We start from the raw sequence: 17,819 nt of genomic DNA on the forward strand, positions 1-17,819 counted from the left end.
TCCATACATCACTAAATTTCCCCACAGGTAAAGGTAAAGGGACCCCTGACCATTAGGTCCAGTCGCGTCCGACTCTGGGGTTGCGGCGCTCATCTCGCTTTATTGGCCAAGGGAGCCGGCGTACAGCTTCTGGATCATGTGGCCAGAATGACTAAGCCACTTCTGGCGAACCAGAGCAGTGCACGGAAACGCCGTTGACCTTCCTGCCAGAGTGGTACCTATTTATCTACTTGCACTTTGACGTGATTTCGAACTGCTAGGTTGGCAGGAGCAGGGACCGAACAACGGGAGTTCACCCCGTCGCGGGGATTCGAACCGCCGACCTTCTGATCGGCAAGTCCTAGGCTCTGTGGTTTAACCCACAGCGCCACCCGTGTCCCTTACAGTATTTCCCCATACAGTACTGCAAAAAACATGCATCTATCATCGCCTTCTAACAGCTCATAGGGAAGACCGCCTGCAAATATCTAGGCATTGCAGCGGGTTGGGCTAGATGACCCCTGGGGGTCCCTTCCAACGCTGTGATTCTATCCATGACAATTCTTTTATCTACTAGCATTCAGCTGTCAGCGTTGCGAGTGGATCAATTTCCTGCCCGCCCGCTCCATTCTGCGACCTCGCGCCCGCCCGCGCCGCTTTCAAGCGGACTGCAGAGGGCGGCGGCAGCGAGAGCGGAGCCGAGACCCAGGGGCGCATGCGCAACGCGCCTCTTTTGACAAGTTGACGGCAGAGGGCGGCGGAGGCCGACAAGCGCATGCGTACTGCGGCGGCCCTGCAGGCCTCGCGAAGCAGCGGCGCCTCTTTCGACCCTCGGCGGACGCCGTACTGAAGAGAGAGCGAGAAAGAGAGCGACGCGATGTTCGCACAGCTGAACGAGCTGCTCGGAGCCTCCGTCGAGAAGCCGGAGCAGGTGAGGGGCCGCCGCCTGGAAGTCTCCGGCCTCCGTGGAGCGGTGGGCGGAGGGCTGGTGGGTTGTGTGGGGCTCTGGATCCCAGGATGCAACGCGCGTGCATGGTGTGGGAGCGAAGCATGCTGGGATTTGTAGTCATTCCCCCCTTGGCCTTGCAGGCCTTTCCCCCCTAAAGTGAAGCCTCTTTCTGGAGCCCTGGAGACTTCCAGGTGCTTCAATTCTAATGTATCTATCGCTTTTCTATATTACTGTGCACAAGGTGGATTACAAGATAAAGAAACAGCAAAATAAGAGAGCAGTCTTCCCCACACCTTATAGCAATCTGATTAAATACAAAAAAGTCATCATAAAAACGTAACTTTGAAATAGGTGACATATCAAATAAGGTAACATTGAATAATGCCTTTGAATATAATAGTACACTACAAAACCAGCTCCCAGAATATCAGCAAATAATTATTAAAGTGAAATTCACAATTATAATCATTACTAAAGTATAATCAAGAAAAATAGTGGCAAGTCACAATGCATAAAATACCACAATACATACAAAACCGTGTAACAGGGTCGAATTAGAAACAGAGGCACGCAATATATAAAATTATTGTTTTTCATCCCTGATTTCTATCTATTCTTGTTAATATTAGTTAAATTTGTATACTGCATTGATATTAACATTATTACTACTACTATTATTATATATTTATTTGTTCTTCGACTTTTTCCCATGAAAGGGACTCAAGGTGGCTTATGGATAAAAAACAGCTAGAAACACAGAGAAAAATAACCATTAAAAACAATTAAACATTGATGTAGTTAGAACTACAGTGGTACCTCGGGTTACAGACGCTTCAGGTTACATACGCATCAGGTTACAGACTCCTCTAACCCAGAAATATTACCTCGGGTTAAGAACTTTGCTTCAGGATGAGAACAGAAATCGTGTTCCCGCGGCGCGGTAGCAGCAGGAGGCCCCATTAGCTAAAGTGGTGCTTCAGGTTAAGAACAGTTTCAGGTTAAGAACGGGCCTCCAGAACGAATTAAGTACTTAACCCGAGGTAGCACTGTATATATATCTACATATATACACACCCATATTTTTTCCCCTCCAAGGAGCTCAAGGTGGTATAGGCAGTTCTCTTCCCACCCTCATTTAATCTCCGCCGTGACCCAGTGAGGTCATAATTCTTGGTTTCCAGACCCATGGTCATCTTGATCGTCGTCCTCTGCACATGTTCCAGCATGTCAATATTCTTTTGAAATAGGGCAGCCCAGAACTGGATACAGGACTCCAAGTGGTGTCCAGCCAAGGCAGAATAGAGCGATACTGTTATTTCCCTTGTTCTGAACTCTAGACCTCTGTTGATGCAGCCTAGAATTGCGTTAGGTTTTTTTGCTGCTGCATCACACTGTTGACTCATGTGATCATTTCATTTTTATACTCTCCCTATTTTTTTGTTTTCCAGGGCAAGCTGACCTTGCTGTGTTCTGACAAGACAGATGCCAGCTTCTTGCTTCACCATTTCCTTTCCTTTTATTTGAAAGGTATGCAGCAAAATCAATCTGGTGATTTAAAAAAAAACAACCACCCCATATTTCTTACATAAAACCAAACATTGGCAAAATGGGATGCAAACGTCTTTAGAAGAACAGTAGCATGTGTGTATGTAATCTGTACACCTGTTTGAGGGGGAGAATTCTGAAATGTGCTCTTTTATATAGTTTTGTAAATGGTGGAATAAAACCGTCAACAAGATAGACCTGTGAATGTAAAAATTACCGTATTTTTCGCTCTATAAGACGCACCAGACCACAAGACACACCTAGTTTTTGGAGGAGGAAAACAAGGAAAAAAATATTCTGAATCTCAGAAGCCAGAACAGCAAGAGGGATTGCTGCGCAGTGAAAGCAGCGATCCCTCTTGCTGTTCTGGCTTCTGGGATAGCTGCGCGGCCTGCATTTGCTCCATAAGATGCACACACATTTCCCATTACTTTTTAGGAGGGGAAAAGTGAGTCTTATAGAGCAAAAAATACGGTAAATGAAAATAAACACAAAGCAGAGCAGCGGCCTGGAGGATTCAGCAGAGTGGATGAAATCTCTGCAGTCAGCCTGTTTATGTTTTGTGCTGGAAGGACTGAATATATATATATATATATATATATAGTCTTTTCCCTCTACCAGAAAGCTGTGCAGTTCGTGTGAGAAGCACCTCCTAGCAAATGCAGTGCTCCATCTGAGAAGGCTGTGTCACTAGTTGGAACCCACCTAACTTCAGATAGAATCATCACAGAATTGTCAAGTTGGAAGGGACCCCCGAGGGTCATCTAGTCCAACCCTCTGCAATGTAGGAACCACAACTAGAGAATCCCTGACAGATGGCCATCTGACATCTGTTTCAAGACCTCCAGTGAAGGAGAGTCCTTTGCCTTCCTTCCACTGTCCATTTGGGCAATAAAGTCAAAAGACGCAATGAATCGGCAGTGAATCTGGTTTTGTCATTTCCCAGCAGGATGGGAAAGCCTTGAAAGGTGATGACAAAAATGACAATGGGAAAGGGCCTTTTCAGAGCAACAGTTTGTTTCCTGCCGATTTTGTGTTGTAATTGCCAGCAAAACAATTTGTGTCCTTTTTGTCTTTCCAGCTGGCTGTAAAGTCTGTTTCGTGGCTCTTCTGCAATCCTTCAGCCACTACAACATAGTGGCCCAAAAGCTGGTAAGCGAGGCTGATTTTATTGTATTAATTAAAACATCTCAGTCCAGGCCTCCAGGGATGATCTACCTGGCTATTGGATCAGGCCGAGGGGGGCCAAAAGGGAAACTGTTAAGGAAGCGCAGCAGCTCTCCTGCTCACAATTACCAGCCATATACAGAATTAAAATTAATACCAAGGCTGCTTCATCATCAGCATCTTAATCCAGCGGCTCTCAAACTTTTGCAGGCTGCTAACCCCTTGGTTCCATAAACTCATCCCCACTGGCCCCTACCCTATAAAATAGCAGTTTACACAACCCACTAAAGACGATAACACAATTAAGTTCAGCAAATAGGATTGCATGAAAAGCATTTTCATGCATTCTGACTAACAGAAACATAAGGGGCTTTATAGCACAATGTATTTCTGTGCAACTGCTTAACAAACACACACAAACCTTCAACTACCACAGATGTACGGTTAAGGATTTAGGAGAAAATCAATAGCTGTTTCCCATAATAGGCTATCTTGTGACAACTCAGAATCGTTACAAATGAACGTGACCTAAAGAAATAGTGATAAGAGCAGCGGAACTTGAAATGCAGAGTGTGGAAGGTGTTTTGCTTGAGACCTTAAGCTGGTCAATCATAGAAAAGCGATCAATGTGCTTGGAGAAGACCACCTCCAGCCCCCCCTTGCCTCTTAAAGATAAAGGGACCCCTGACCATTAGGTCCAGTTGTGGCCGACTCTGGGGTTGTGGCACTCACCTCGCTTTATTGGCCGAGGGATCCGGCGTACAGCTTCTGGGTCATGTGGCCAGCATGACTAAGCCGCTTCTGGCAAACCAGAGCAGCACACGGAAACGCCATTTACCTTCCCGCCGGAGCGGTACCTATTTATCTACTTGCACTTTGACGTGCTTTCGAACTGCTAGGTTGGCAGGAGCAGGGACTGAGCAACGGGAGCTCACCCCGTTGCGGGGATTCGAACCGCCGACCTTCTGATCGGCAAGTCCTAGGCTCTGTGGTTTAACCCACAGTGCCACCCACGTCCCCCCTTGCCTCTTAGCACACCCTTAAGTAATCCCCCTGCCCCCTGCAGGGCAGGTACCACCCACTTTGGGAAGCAGTCAGCTAGAGCATTGCTCAGTCGTGTCTCCAACTAAGCACCATCTATGAAGACGCTTCTTATCAGGAAGGACTATTTCCTTCATTTTGGTATAATTTATGACCAAATAAATTAAGTACATAAGAAAGAGCCTGGCGGCTGGATCAGGCCAGAGGGTGCCCGTCTACTCCAACATCCTGTTTCTGGTGACTCTTCAACAAACAGGAACTGGTGCAGAGGTTTCTCACAATCGAGGGCGATTGTGTGTGTGCTGTCTCTCCCAAGGATTTCCATAGCTGTCTGCGTTGATAAACAATGCAGAGGATTTGAAACTGGGTTGTGAGGGACTCCTGGGCCAGCTTCCACGTGGAACGGGAGATGGTGAATGTTCCTGCTTGTTGCTTTTGGCAGGCAGGCTGCCCTAGCCAAAAACCTGCAGGAGAGATGTTCAAATGTGCCTGGCGTCCGTTTGCAAAATTGCAATGCTTGCATTTCTCCACCTGCAAATGTTACTTTTCAGGGAGTCAGCTTGGCTGCGGCCAAAGAACGAGGCCAGCTTGTGTTCTTGGAAGGGCTGAAAACTTCAAACGACATATTGTTTGGCCAGCAGCGGCAAGAACAGACGGGTGAAGCCAGCCCTTTCCAGTTCCTCAGGTAACTTGCATCGCTGCCCTAACCAGATCTACTCAGAAGTAAGTCCGACTGAAGTAGGGTTAGGATTGCAGCCTAACGCCTTAAAAAAAGGAGTGGAAATGTTTTGATGAATATATGTCAAAATATTGCTCAAAAAAAGATAATGCTAATATGCCTAGATTAAATGCGAAGTACTGGATGGAAGAAAAATTAGTAAGGAAAGATAATAAGAAAATATAGATGATTTGAGAAGACTGTAGAACGCAAAGATTATTGTAAATTTTATAATGCCAAGTCAAGTAACCTTTATTGGAATCACATAAGAACATTCAGAATACATTCTGAATGGATAGGCCAGTGCGATCTGTTGCCACCCCAACGGCACAGTCACTCGCCAAAGGGCAGAAGAGCAATCCGCCTCATCTCTGTGGGTTTCCATCAAGGGCAGGATCCTGTAGCATACTTTGGTAACAAAAAATCAGATAGAGGAACTTAGCTACTGTCTTGGTGAGCTCCTGGTCTCTCCCTTGTAATGAGAAGCGCATGACCTCCGTCTCTGGTTCCCATGTTGGAATGCATAGGTGGTCTAAAAATTGCTGGCAGAGATCATCATACACATTACATTTAAGGGCCGTGTGAGCTGGAGTTTCCACCAGGTGGGCATCGCATGGGCAGAGCCTATCTCCTTCTGCCAAACCCGCAAACCTACCGCAAAGGAGGTTAGAAGGATTAGAATTGAACCTAGCCAGCAAGAAGGCCCTTCTTCCTTGCAGATTAAACAAAAATTGTAAATAATTAAGGTTAAATTCCTGCGCCCAAGAGAGTCGAAAATAAAGAGGGGAGCATGTTTTTTCCACAGCTGAGATTAGTTCCTGGCGATCTATGTCCCACAGCCTAGTTTTCAACATGGTCTTGGCGACTGGGAAAGCCACAGCGCCCAGGAGATCCTTTGAAAGCCAGAGTTGCCGTATCTTTGTGCAAAACAGTTGTAGCCCTGGGGAAGGGAAGGAGTCAGGCAGAACTTCGCTGAGTAAGGTATCTTTGTCTGCTAAAAAATTGTATAATGTGGAGGAAATCGAGTGGGGGTGGAGGGAAGTGGGAGGAAGGAGAAAAGAATAATATGATGGATTGAGGAAATATAAATGTAAATGTATGGGGGGATGGGGAGGAAATGTGTTGGCTTTGGTACATTTGTATTGTAATGTAATATGTGAAAACCAATAAATAACTGTTGCCAAAGAAAAGGGAAAAAAACCGGATTGCAGCTAAGCCTTTGATAGTATATTTCATTGAGTGGGGAGAAGTTGTTTCCTGGCACCTGTTACATAGGTATGTGTTTGGAGGTAATGTCTCTTGCTTGCGGTGGGATGTTGTGGATGTTGTAGATGTGATCTTCCAGGGACTTAGACCTCTCCTCTCCTCCGTCTGTCCCTGGCAGTGGTGATGGCTCAAACCTGAAAGCCCTTTATGAGTTTGTCCGGAGTGCGCTGAGCCCTGCCTCTGGCAGAGACTCGTGGAAATGCCCTGTTCTGCTTGTGGACAACCTTGGCATCTTGCTGGGCCTGGGTGTGAGACTGACGGACATTCTCGACTTCATCCATTATTGCAGAGTCACTGTGAACACTCAACTTAAGGTACCATGATTGCTGCGCAGGTTGCTTTCCCTTTTGACAGGTGCCTGCCCTGAAACGAGTGGCCGTTGTCACTCCAGCGTAGGCAGGGCTTGGAAGGAAATCCTGTTCCTTTTACAGCCCTTTCTTGGGCTTTCAAGAACTGTTTCCAAAGTGCTTAATGCAGGCACCACCAAGCCCTTTCGCATGTTCTCCTTGTGTGCAGCCACGTACATGGGCGGCGCCAGGAAGTAGATGAATACAGTGGTACCTCAGTTTAAGGACAGTCCTGTTGACGAAGTATTCAGTTTACGAACTCCGCAAAACCGGAAATAGTGTCCCAGTTTTTGGGACGCGGGTGGCACTGTAGTCTAAACCACTGAGCCTCTTGGGCTTGCCAATCAGAAGGTCGGCAGTTCGAATCCCTGTGATGGGATGAGTTTCCGTTGCTCAGCCCCTGCTCCTGCCAACTAAGCAGTTTGAAAGCATGCCAGTGCAAGTAGATAAACAGGTACAGCTGTGGTGGGAAGGTAAACGGCATCTCCATGCACTCTTTTGGTTTTGTTGTTCCTTTGTGCCAGAAGCGGCTTAGCCATGCTGGCTACATGACCCAGAAAAACCGTCTGCAGACAAACGCCGGCTCCCTTGGCCTATAGAGTGAGATGAGCGTGCAACCCCAGAGTCGCCTGCGACTGGACTTACCTATCTGGGGTCCTTTACCTTTACCTTTTTTTTTTTTTTTTTTTGAGAACTTTACCTTGGTCTAAGAACACAATCTGAACGGTGGAAGGGCACTCATTAGGGAACGCGCGCCTCAGTTTAAGAAGGGTTTTGGTTTAAGAACAGACTTCCGGAACGGATTACGTTCGTAAACTGAGGTACCACTATAAATAATTTCATTCATACCCAGGAATGGTGGGAGAGAGCTGGAGAGCCTTCGTGACTCACGAGGAGACCCTCTCCGGAGCCTGAAGAGGACGTATATTTAGCTTTTTAAAATTTTACCTGTGTTGTTTTAATTTGCAGGAGGCCCCATTAGCTAAAGTGGTACCTCAGGTTAAGAACAGTTTCATGTTAAGAACGCACCTCCAGAACGAATTAAGTTCTTAACCCGAGGTACCACTGTAGCTGCCTTGAGTCCTGGTCTGGGGGGAAAGGTGGGGTATATATAAATAGAATAGTAATCTGCCTCTTAGCTTCAAAAATTCAAAATTCAGCTTGGTGCAGATACTACATAGTTAGGAGACTGGGGCTGGTGTCTTATCGGCGCCTCCTGATCTAAAATTGGAGCTGAAACTGTTGTGGTGCTTCCTGGCTCTCAGGGGAACTTGGTTGTGATGCTACACAGCAGCGCCGACTCGGAGGATGAGGAGAACGAGCTGCTTGTGAAGGCTGTCCGTCACCAGAGCAATCGGATCCTGTGGGCAGAAGGACTGGCGACTGGCTACTGCAAGGATGTTCATGGGCAGGTGAGTGTGTTGAAGCAAATATGAAGGTGAAAGGCCTGCAAACACCACCTTCATCGTCAAGATAACCTCACGATTAATTGGTAGTTGTTGCAGCAATGAGCTCATCTATGTTTTGATTCACTTCTGGTTGCTGATTTGCTACCAGGAGAAGTTCCAGGTGTTACTATTAGTGTAAAAGGTAAAGGGACCCCTGACCATTAGGTCCAGAGATATGTCAGGCCTTTATTTGTTATAATTGTGATGATCAAACAAAACAAACAAAGACTTTATTTGCGTAGCCAACAGGCCATAGCATCAAAGGACAAACACCGACAAAAGTACATTACAAATATAGTTACCATATAATCTTATGGCTTATTAAAACCCTAGGTAAAAGATGGATTATCATTCATCAATGATCCTCTGTCCCATGGGCGGCGGCCTTTTCTCTGGTATATTAACCAGGTCGGTTAAGTAAATAGACCAACCAAATTGAAAGATTATGAATATAAATGGTCAGGGCAGGGAGAGAGATAATAATAACCAGATGCAGATAAGTTAATACTCTCAGTACTTAAAACTTGGCAGAGATAATAAAATACTAATAATAATGTCTACCTTAACTATTCCAAAACTCAGACGGGCCTTTACATTGGCCAGACTAAATATGTTACCCTCAGCTGTTCTTGAAGGTAGATATCAAAAAATTTCATTCGAGAACCGGCTCTGCCCCTGTGGAGCTGGCTACGTAGAGACTGTGTCACACGTTCTCCTGTCTTGTTCCCTATATAAAGGTCTCAGGGACGAGACCATCACGCCACTCCTATCTGCCACCCCGGGCCGCTCTTGTGAAGCCAAATTGTTTTCACTCCCAGCTGACCAGAACAGCTCGACAACAAAGAAGGTTGCTAAATTTATCGAGAGAGCAATGAGACTGAGAGCTGCCATCTGAATGACATCAGTGTCGTCATCCGGATTTCTCGCTTAGGATCTTACCATTATTATCATTATGTTTTATTATTAGTATTTTATTAATTGTGATGATCATGGCATGGTACAGCTGATGAAAACCCCAGATTAACAATCTCATAAAATTTGAATATTGTGAAAAGGTGCAGTAGCTATTCAATCCATAACACCTGCAATGGGTTCCTGAGCCTTTAAATGGTCTCTCAGTCTGGTTCAGTAGGAAGCACAATCATGGGGAAGGCTGCTGACCTGACAGTTGTGCAGAAAGCCATCATTAAGTTTTCATTTGGGTTTTCGTCAGCTGTATGCCATGATCATCGCTATGATAACAGATAAAGGCTTGACATATCTCGCTTTGCGTGTCATGAGTCTATCTCATATATTAGTTTCACCTTTTATGTTGAATTACTGAAATAAATGAACTTTTCCACGATATTCTAATTTTTCGAGTTTCACCTGTATGTTTAGTGATCTAGCAGAAAAACATTTTTTAATATAGTGGTACCTTGGGTTAAGAACTTAATTCATTCTGGAGGACTGTTCTGAACCTGAAGCACCACTTTAGCTAATGGGGCCTCCCGCTGCCACCGATTTCTGTTCTCATCCTGAAGCAAAGTTCTTAACCTGAGGTACTATTTCTGGGTTAGCCGAGTCTGTAACCTGAAGCGTATGTAACCTGAAGCATATGTAACCCGAGGTACCACTGTATATAAAAATAAATAAATAAACGCCCTCTCTCCCCCGCCCCCCAATTTTTCATTTCTTTGCTCCAGTTATCGATCATCCAACGGAGCTCGTGGGAGAGGAAAGCGGAGCGGGACCTCTTGCGCATTTACCAGTACAAGATCCAGGACAGGAACGTCGTGTTTTTTGCTCGCGGGATGTCGGCGGCTGTGCTGTGACTTTCTGAGGGTTGGGGGAAGCTTGGTTCAGGGGCGATGGAGAAGGAGTGGCTCTGTCCTCAGGAAGATCTCGAGGCATCGAGAGAGGGACAGAAGGATCCTCCCATGCAGAGGTGGCTTTTGCAGTGACGGTTCAGTCACTGTGGTGTTCTGTTGGGGTTTGATCCGGGGCAGAGCAGGGCACTGGCTTCCCACCACCACTGCAGTCCTCTGTCTGATCTTGAATTTGTTCTGAGCTGCTCTGCGGACAATGTCAAAAACAAGGAAAAGACTGTAACCAGTAGTTCGGGGCCTGTCACTAAAAAAAACTCCAGCCAGCCTTGGTGTTGTGCCAGGTGGTCTCGGGAGGTTCGCCGGTTCTCGAGCGGGTGTCAAAAGACAGCAAGGCAGGTCAGGAGGCCCAGGCGACTGAAAACGCTCCGTGTTCAGTTGTGTACAGGTGCTGTGCCCATCTTCGCAGGCTGTCAGGTTGCCCAAGATACCAACACAACCCAGCCTTCAAGTATGCTACGGACGGAAGGCAGGAAATGACTTGCGTGCAGATGAGATAACTCAGGGAAGTGAGCCAAGCCGCACAGTCTGATTAAAGGGGCACCAGAATACCCCTTGTGGTTAAGGCAGGGAGCTCAAAGTGACTTTCTGCAAGGATCACCATCAATTTCCCCATGGGTAACTTGGTCATGCGACCAAGTCACTGTAACCTGACCTGTACTTGACGTCACATCAGTAGTCGGGGAAAACAGAAGTTTGGGGGAACAGCCTTGCAGGCTGCATTAGGAGCCTTGCAGGGGCCCAATGTGGCTGGCAGTTCCCAACCCCTGGCTTAAGAAAGACAGGACCAGCACAACAAGGGACACCTCTGCTCATCCCAGGCACTCCATTCTCCTCATCTGGATTTGGGCCTGAAAGCACGGGGAATCTCTGACATTGCCCAACATCGTTTCTGATTGTGGGGCGTGTCTGTTAAGGCCTCCACCTTAACCCAGCGGAATTGTGAGACAGCCTTAACCTCTGGCCTTAAACCAGCGGGGGTTTTGACAGCTGAATAAACACGCAATTCAAGACCAGTTGCAGATTTCATGCTTGTTTGATCCAAACCTATTCTCTCCTATTTAGTTTGGATTTGCAATTTTGCAATGTTGGGATGCTGCTGTCCTAACAGCTCTAATCTCCTTAATTTCCCCATTTATAGGGACAGGGCTTAATAACTCTCTCCAGTCAGCAGTGACCTTTTCTCCAGGAATCCATCTCAAAAGACAGGAAGGTGGAGACATCCCTGCCCCGACTATCAATCACTGGTGGCAGATTGCTGTGTTTCCTTCGGCGAGGAGCGTTAAGTTAAATATCTCTGCCAAGTGGAGCAAATAGGGCAGCCCCAGATCTCCTTAATGTGCCTGTCTTCTGGGTCCTGGGAGGCAGAGAGTGAAGCTGAAGCTGATTAAAAAATACTGATAAGTGGGCTCTGGTTGTGCTGAAGCAGGAGCAGGGGACCATTTGAAAGCTGAGGACGACATTCCCTTGTGAGCCATTTTCTGGGGGCCATAATCCAGAGGGGAGCGGCATCAGAGGCAAAGTGGAATGGGTGTGACTGTTGCCTTTGCAAAGGAGGCTCCATTCCAGCTGTGTAAAGCCAGCTGCCAGAGGTACAGAGAGAGAGAGAGAATAAGAGAATAAGAGGTAAGAGTCACACTCCATCCAAGCAAGAGGCATTGTATTGCAGGGGGTTGGACTAGATGACCCTTGGTATCCCTTCCTTTTTTTTAATATACTTTTTATTAGGTTTTCATTTCATACATACAAACAAAATACACTGATATTTCATATCCTTTTACATCTATCTTTCTTTTGGCCTCGGTCCAGTATACCTGAAGGAGCGTCTCCACCTCCATCGTTCTGCCCGGACACTGAGGTCCAGCTCCGAGGGCCTTCTGGCGGTTCCCTTGCTGTGAGAAGCCAAGTTACAGGGAACCAGGCAGAGGGCCTTCTCGGTGGTGGCGCCTGCCCTGTGGAACGCCCTCACACCAGATGTCAAAGCGAAAAATAACTACCAAACTTTTAGAAGACATCTGAAGGCAGCCCTGTTTAGGGAAGCTTCTGATGTTTAATAGGTTATTGTATTTTGGTGTTTTGTTGGAGGCCGCCCAGAGTGGCTGGGGAGGCCCAGCCGGATGGGTGGGGTATAAATAATAAATTATTATCATTATTATTATTATTTCCGCTCTACCGAGCATTGACTTCCCTCCCTCCCTTCAGCAGGTTTTCTTATTCCAGTCTCTAATCCACAGTTCCTTGGTAATATCTAGTCCATGTCATAAGATTTATTTCAGCCCTGCTAACATCTTCAGTTTTCTACAGTTCTCACTTATATACTCCATAAATTTACTCCATTCCTTTTGAAACTTTGTTTCCTCCTGATTGCGGATCCTTCTAGGTCAGCTTTGCTAATTCCGCATATTCGACCATCTCCGTCTGCCACTCCTTCACGGTTGGTAATTCCTGTGTTTTCCATTTTGGGGCTATCAAGATTCTAGCAGCAATCGTGGCATACATGAATAATCTTTGGTCAAGACCCTTGGTATCCCTTCCAACTCTACAATTTTATGGTTATCACCATAAAGGTAAAGGGACCCCTGACCATTAGGTCCAGTCGTGGCCGACTCTGGGGTTGTGGCGCTCATCTCACTTTACTGGCCGAGGGAGCCGGCGTACAGCTTCCGGGTCATGTGGCCAGCATGACTAAGCCACTTCTGGCGAACCAGAGCAGCGCACGGAAACACCGTTTACCTTCCTGCCGGAGCAGTACCTATTTATCTACTTGCACTTTGACGTGCTTTCGAACTGCTAGGTTGGCAGGAGCTGGGACCGAGCAACGGGAGCTCACCCCGTCGCGGAGATTCGAACCGCCGACCTTCTGATCGGCAAGTCCTAGGCTCTGTGGTTTAACCCACAGCGCCACCCACGTCCCAACGGTTATCACCATACAGAAGCACTAGAGGACTCGAAGCAGGACCAGTGAGGGGTCTCGCTTGGGGATGTGGAGCCCAGCTTGAGAGTCTCCCAAGGGCCAAGTACAGAGTTCCTCCCAGGCTGTGTCCAGAAAGAGGTGTTGGGGGTGAGTGTTCAGACCCCTTGGCTCTCATTTGTGGGGTGCCTCAGGGCTCTGTCCTCTCCCCCAAGCTTTTTAACATCTTCATGAAGCTGCTGGGAGAGATCATCAGGGGCTTTAGGCTGGGTGCCCGCCAATATGCAGATGATACCCAGCTCTACCTCTCCTTCAAATCAGAACCAGTGAGGGCAGTGAAGGTCCTGTGTGAGTGTCTGGATACAGTTGGTGGCTGGATTGAGGTTTAATCCTGACAAAGACAGAAGTACTGTTCTTGGGGGACAGTGGGCGGGTGGATGTGTTGGACTCCCTGGTCCTGAACGGGGTAACCGTACCCCTGAAAGACCAGGTGTGCAGCCTGGGAGTCATTTTGGACTCAAAGCTGTCCATGGAGGTGCAGGTCAATTCTGTGTCCAGGGCAGCTGTTTACCAACTCCATCTGGTACGCAGGCTGAGACCCTACCTGCCCACAGACTGTCTCGCCGGAGTGGTGCATGCTCTGATTATCTCCTGCTTGGACTACTGCAATGCGCTCTACAGGGGCTTACATTTGAAGGTGACTCAGAAACCAGCTAATCCAGAATGCGGCAGCTAGACTGGTGCCTGGGAGTGGCCGCCGGGACCATATAACACTGGTCCTAAAGGATCTTCACTGGCTCCCAGTACATTTCTGAGCAGAATTCAAAGTGTTGGTGCTGACCTTTCAAGCCCTAAACAGCCTCGGCCCAGTGTACCTGATGGAGTGTCTCCATCCCCATTGTTCTGCCCGGACACTGAGGTCTTCTTCTGAGAGCCTCCTGAAGGTTCCCTCCCTGTGAAAAGTGAAGCTGCAGGGAACCAGATATAGGGCCTTCTTGGTAGTGGCGCCCGCCCTGTGGAAGGCCCTCCCATCAGATGTCAAGGAAATAAACAACTATCTGACTTTTAGAAGACATCTGAAGCCAGCCTTGTTTGGGGAAGTTTTTAAGGACTGATGTTTTTAGATATGTTGTAAGCCACCCAGAGTGGCTGGGGAAACACAGCCAGATGGGCAGGGTATAAATATTATTATTCCATAATTTGACACCCGGTGTTGACATTCTGTCTCTGACCTGCTGCAGGAAAGGAAACGTGGGTGCTCTGTATATTGACAGCTGTGATTGATGACCTCCCACATCTTCAGTAATGAAGTGTGGGAAGACAGGAATGATGTGTACACTCAGAGTTGCTACAGGGCTTCAGCCCCACCTGTTATTGTCAGACAGCTAAACCTAGGAGAAGCTGGGTGTGAAGTGTATGACGTACCTACGGGACAGCTTCTCCTGGTATGCCCCGCGGAGGACCTTAAAGTCCACAAATGACAACACTTTGGAGGTCCCAAGTCGCAAGGTGGTTAGTTTGGTCTCAACTAGGGCCCAGGGCCTTTTCAGTACTGGCCCCGATCTGATGGAACGCTCTGTCACAAGAGACTAGGGCCCTGCGGGACTTGACATCTTTCCGCAGGGCCTGCAAGACAGAGCTGTTCCGCCTGGCCTTTGGTTTGGACTCGGTCTGACCCTTATGTTCCCCTTCCCTTATGATTTTGATCCATGGGCTACTTTTAAAATGAGGCTGCATTTTAAATTGCATTTTAACCTGTATTTTAAATTGTTTGGATGGCTTTAAAAGAGGAACAGATTTATGGAGAAGAGGGCCATTGGTAGCTGTGCTTAGCCCTGCCTAGAACTAGGGTTGAGGTTTCAGAGAAGAGACCGTTCCAGGTAGAAGAAATTCTTTACGACAAATTGGAATCTGTTGATTCACCATACTTTTTTTCTCCCGGTCATTATTACTTTTGATATATAACACGCCTCACCTTTGATTTATCTAATTCTGTAAAAAAAGAAGAAAAAAGGCAGTCATACGAATTGGTGGAAGGAAGAGGCAGTTTGGTGCCTCTTCCTTTGAAACAGGGATGGAGAGATTAGATTTGTTTTCTCTTCCCTAAAGAGGATGAATGCATCGCTGGCCTTGTGCAACCTGCAACCTCAGGCTCTATTGGCACGTGAACAGCAGCAGATTCTGCTTATAGCAAAACCCAGCAGCTTGCAGAATGCAGGCAGCCAACAATTAATGCAAGAGCAGACTGCACTCAGTTTAAAGTATATTTTTAAAAATGTTACTATGCTTACCGTTATAAGAAAAAAACTGCTCCCTTTCCTTTATGGTGTACCCAAGAGCCCATATAGAGTCCTTACGTAGGTTCCCTATTGGTAGGAGAAAATAACAGAGGCCAACCAGAGAATATTAAGAAGCAAAGCAGCTGGTAAGCCTGATCTTTACTGACTGTTGCAACAGGGTGCTCCCCTCACACGCAGGAAAGGAGGAGGACCCAGAACCCAGGTGTGTCCGCCCTTATATAGACATTTTAAATTGCCCGCCCTGGAGTCCAAGACCACCCCCAGAAACATCATACATACATCACAGAAAGGGCGTAACTCAAGACCCCCTCCCCCAGACACATCATACCTACATCACGGAAGGGCGGTCTACAGCAGAAATCTGAGTGTGTTGTTTTTCTCCTGTCTGGCAGGTTACCTAATAACGGTCACTTGACTCCCTGGGGAGCCTGGCCAGTCTTTTGTAATGACAAATACTTAGTTCCTGAGCCAGGTCACAGGCTCACACCCTATTCATACACAGACATGCCCTTAAGACAGGATTTGTGAAGGAAAAGACAATGGGGAGGCTTTTGCATTTTCCTTTGACCTTGCACCCGCCCTGTGGAATGCCCTCCCACCAGATGTCAAAGAGAAAAATAACTACCAAACTTTTAGAAGACATCTGAAGGCAGCCCTGTTTAGGGATGCTTTTAATGTTTAATAGGTTATTGTATTTTAGTGTTTTGTTGGAAGCCACCCAGAGTGGCTGGGGAAACCCAGCCAGATGGACGGGGTATAAATAATAAATTATTATTATTATTATTATTATTACAGAGGAAACATTTGGTCAGTTTGGGAATCAAAATGGATTCAGGTTGGTCTTCCTGTGCTGATCTATGTACGTGCTTGGTTGGTACACTTATGAACATTTAACATATATCTAAGACCTCAGAATTCCTATCACACTATCAGTAGGAGAAAATAACAGAGGCCAACCAGAGAATATTGAGAAGCAAGGCAGCTAGTAAACCTGATCTTTATTAAACTGTTGCAACAGGGTCCTCACCACATGCAGGAGGTAGGAGGAACCCAGAACATTGGTATGCAAGCTGTTATATAGACTTTTTACCCACCCTGGAGCCCAAGACCACCCCACTGAAACATCACACATACATCACAGAAGGAGGCGGTCAACAGCAGAAGAGGCGGTCTACAGCAGAAATCCTGTTTGCCAGGGTACCTTATAATGGTCACTGATTGCATTACTTGAGCAGTCTGGCCATTCATTGGTGATGGTAAATACTCAGTTCCTGAATCCAGGTCACAGGCTCACCCTATTCCTATACAGATACACTCTTAAGGCAGGATTTGTGAGCAAAGAGCCAATGGGGAGGTTTTCCCATTTCCTTCCTCCTTGCAGAGAAATATTTGAGGTTATTTGGGAGAGTCACATGGCTTCAGGATTATTTTCCTTTACTGTTTCAGACATAGGGTTTATATATTTATGTATCTGTTTGCCTGGTACATTTATGAACATTTATTTTATATTGTAGACCTGAGCATTTTCTTGCACTGTGTTATATGGAATTGAGTCATAACCAACTCTGGAAAGCAGCCTATCAAGATGTTTTAGACAATTATTCTTTTCCAAATCTGAGTTCTGCTTTGATATTGAGTACGTGTCAACTAAGGGATTGACTTTTCTGGATAGACTCTAGAAGGGACCTGCAACTAATTAATACACCCAATTCCCCCTTGGTAGCCATCCTTGAGAGCAGTATATTTTAGAGTGGGTTATCTTACCAAAGAAAGAAGGCTGATCGCCGAAGAATTGATGCTTTTGAATTATGGTGCTGGAGGAGACCCTTGAGAGTCCCATGGACTGCAAGAAGATCAAACGCATCCATTCTTAAGGAAATTAGCCCTGAGTGCTCACTGGAAGGACAGATCCTGAAGCTGAGGCTCCAATACTTTGGCCACCTCAGGAGAAGAGAAGACTCCCTGGAAAAGACCCTGATGTTGGGAAAGATGGAGGGCACAAGGAGAAGGGGACGACAGAGGACGAGATGGTTGGACGGTGTTCTCGAAGCTACAAACATGAGTCTGACCAAACTGCGGGAGGCAGTGGAAGACAGAAGTGCCTGGCGTGCTCTGGTCCAGGGGGTCACGAAGAGTCGGACACGACTAAACGACTAAACAACAACAACATCTTACCAAACAGACCAGTTTCCTTAAGAAATGCCTTTATTGAACTGCGCTTCCAAGTGATGCCCATTGTAGTCTTGGGCAGCTGCTACAACAAGTTCCCACATGCAGATAGAT

At 46.7% G+C, this 17,819-nt stretch overlaps 1 protein-coding gene across 1 annotated transcript; it reads left to right on the forward strand.

Annotated features, from left to right (window-relative positions):
* Nucleotides 1-777: 777 nt before the first annotated feature.
* ELP6 (elongator acetyltransferase complex subunit 6) lies at nucleotides 778-11,341 on the forward strand. The gene is made up of 7 exons (XM_080974276.1): nucleotides 778-910; nucleotides 2,377-2,455; nucleotides 3,555-3,625; nucleotides 5,233-5,366; nucleotides 6,784-6,979; nucleotides 8,278-8,424; nucleotides 10,146-11,341. The coding sequence occupies exons 1-7, from the start codon at nucleotides 857-859 to the stop codon at nucleotides 10,272-10,274; spliced, it is 810 nt and encodes a 269-aa protein (XP_080830402.1). The 5' UTR covers nucleotides 778-856; the 3' UTR covers nucleotides 10,275-11,341.
* Nucleotides 11,342-17,819: the final 6,478 nt, after the last annotated feature.

Source organism: Podarcis pityusensis, assembly GCF_964106645.2.
Source record: "Podarcis pityusensis genome assembly, chromosome: 12".
NCBI lineage: Eukaryota > Metazoa > Chordata > Lepidosauria > Squamata > Lacertidae > Podarcis > Podarcis pityusensis.

Bases quoted from the DNA above. Each gene is read 5' to 3' on its own strand.
- ELP6 (XM_080974276.1), top strand. From the start codon at position 857: ATGTTCGCACAGCTGAACGAGCTGCTCGGAGCCTCCGTCGAGAAGCCG. The intron at 5,367-6,783 runs GTAACTTGCATC...TGTCCCTGGCAG, and splicing joins AGCCCTTTCCAGTTCCTCAG to TGGTGATGGCTCAAACCTGA. The intron at 8,425-10,145 runs GTGAGTGTGTTG...TCTTTGCTCCAG, and splicing joins GCAAGGATGTTCATGGGCAG to TTATCGATCATCCAACGGAG.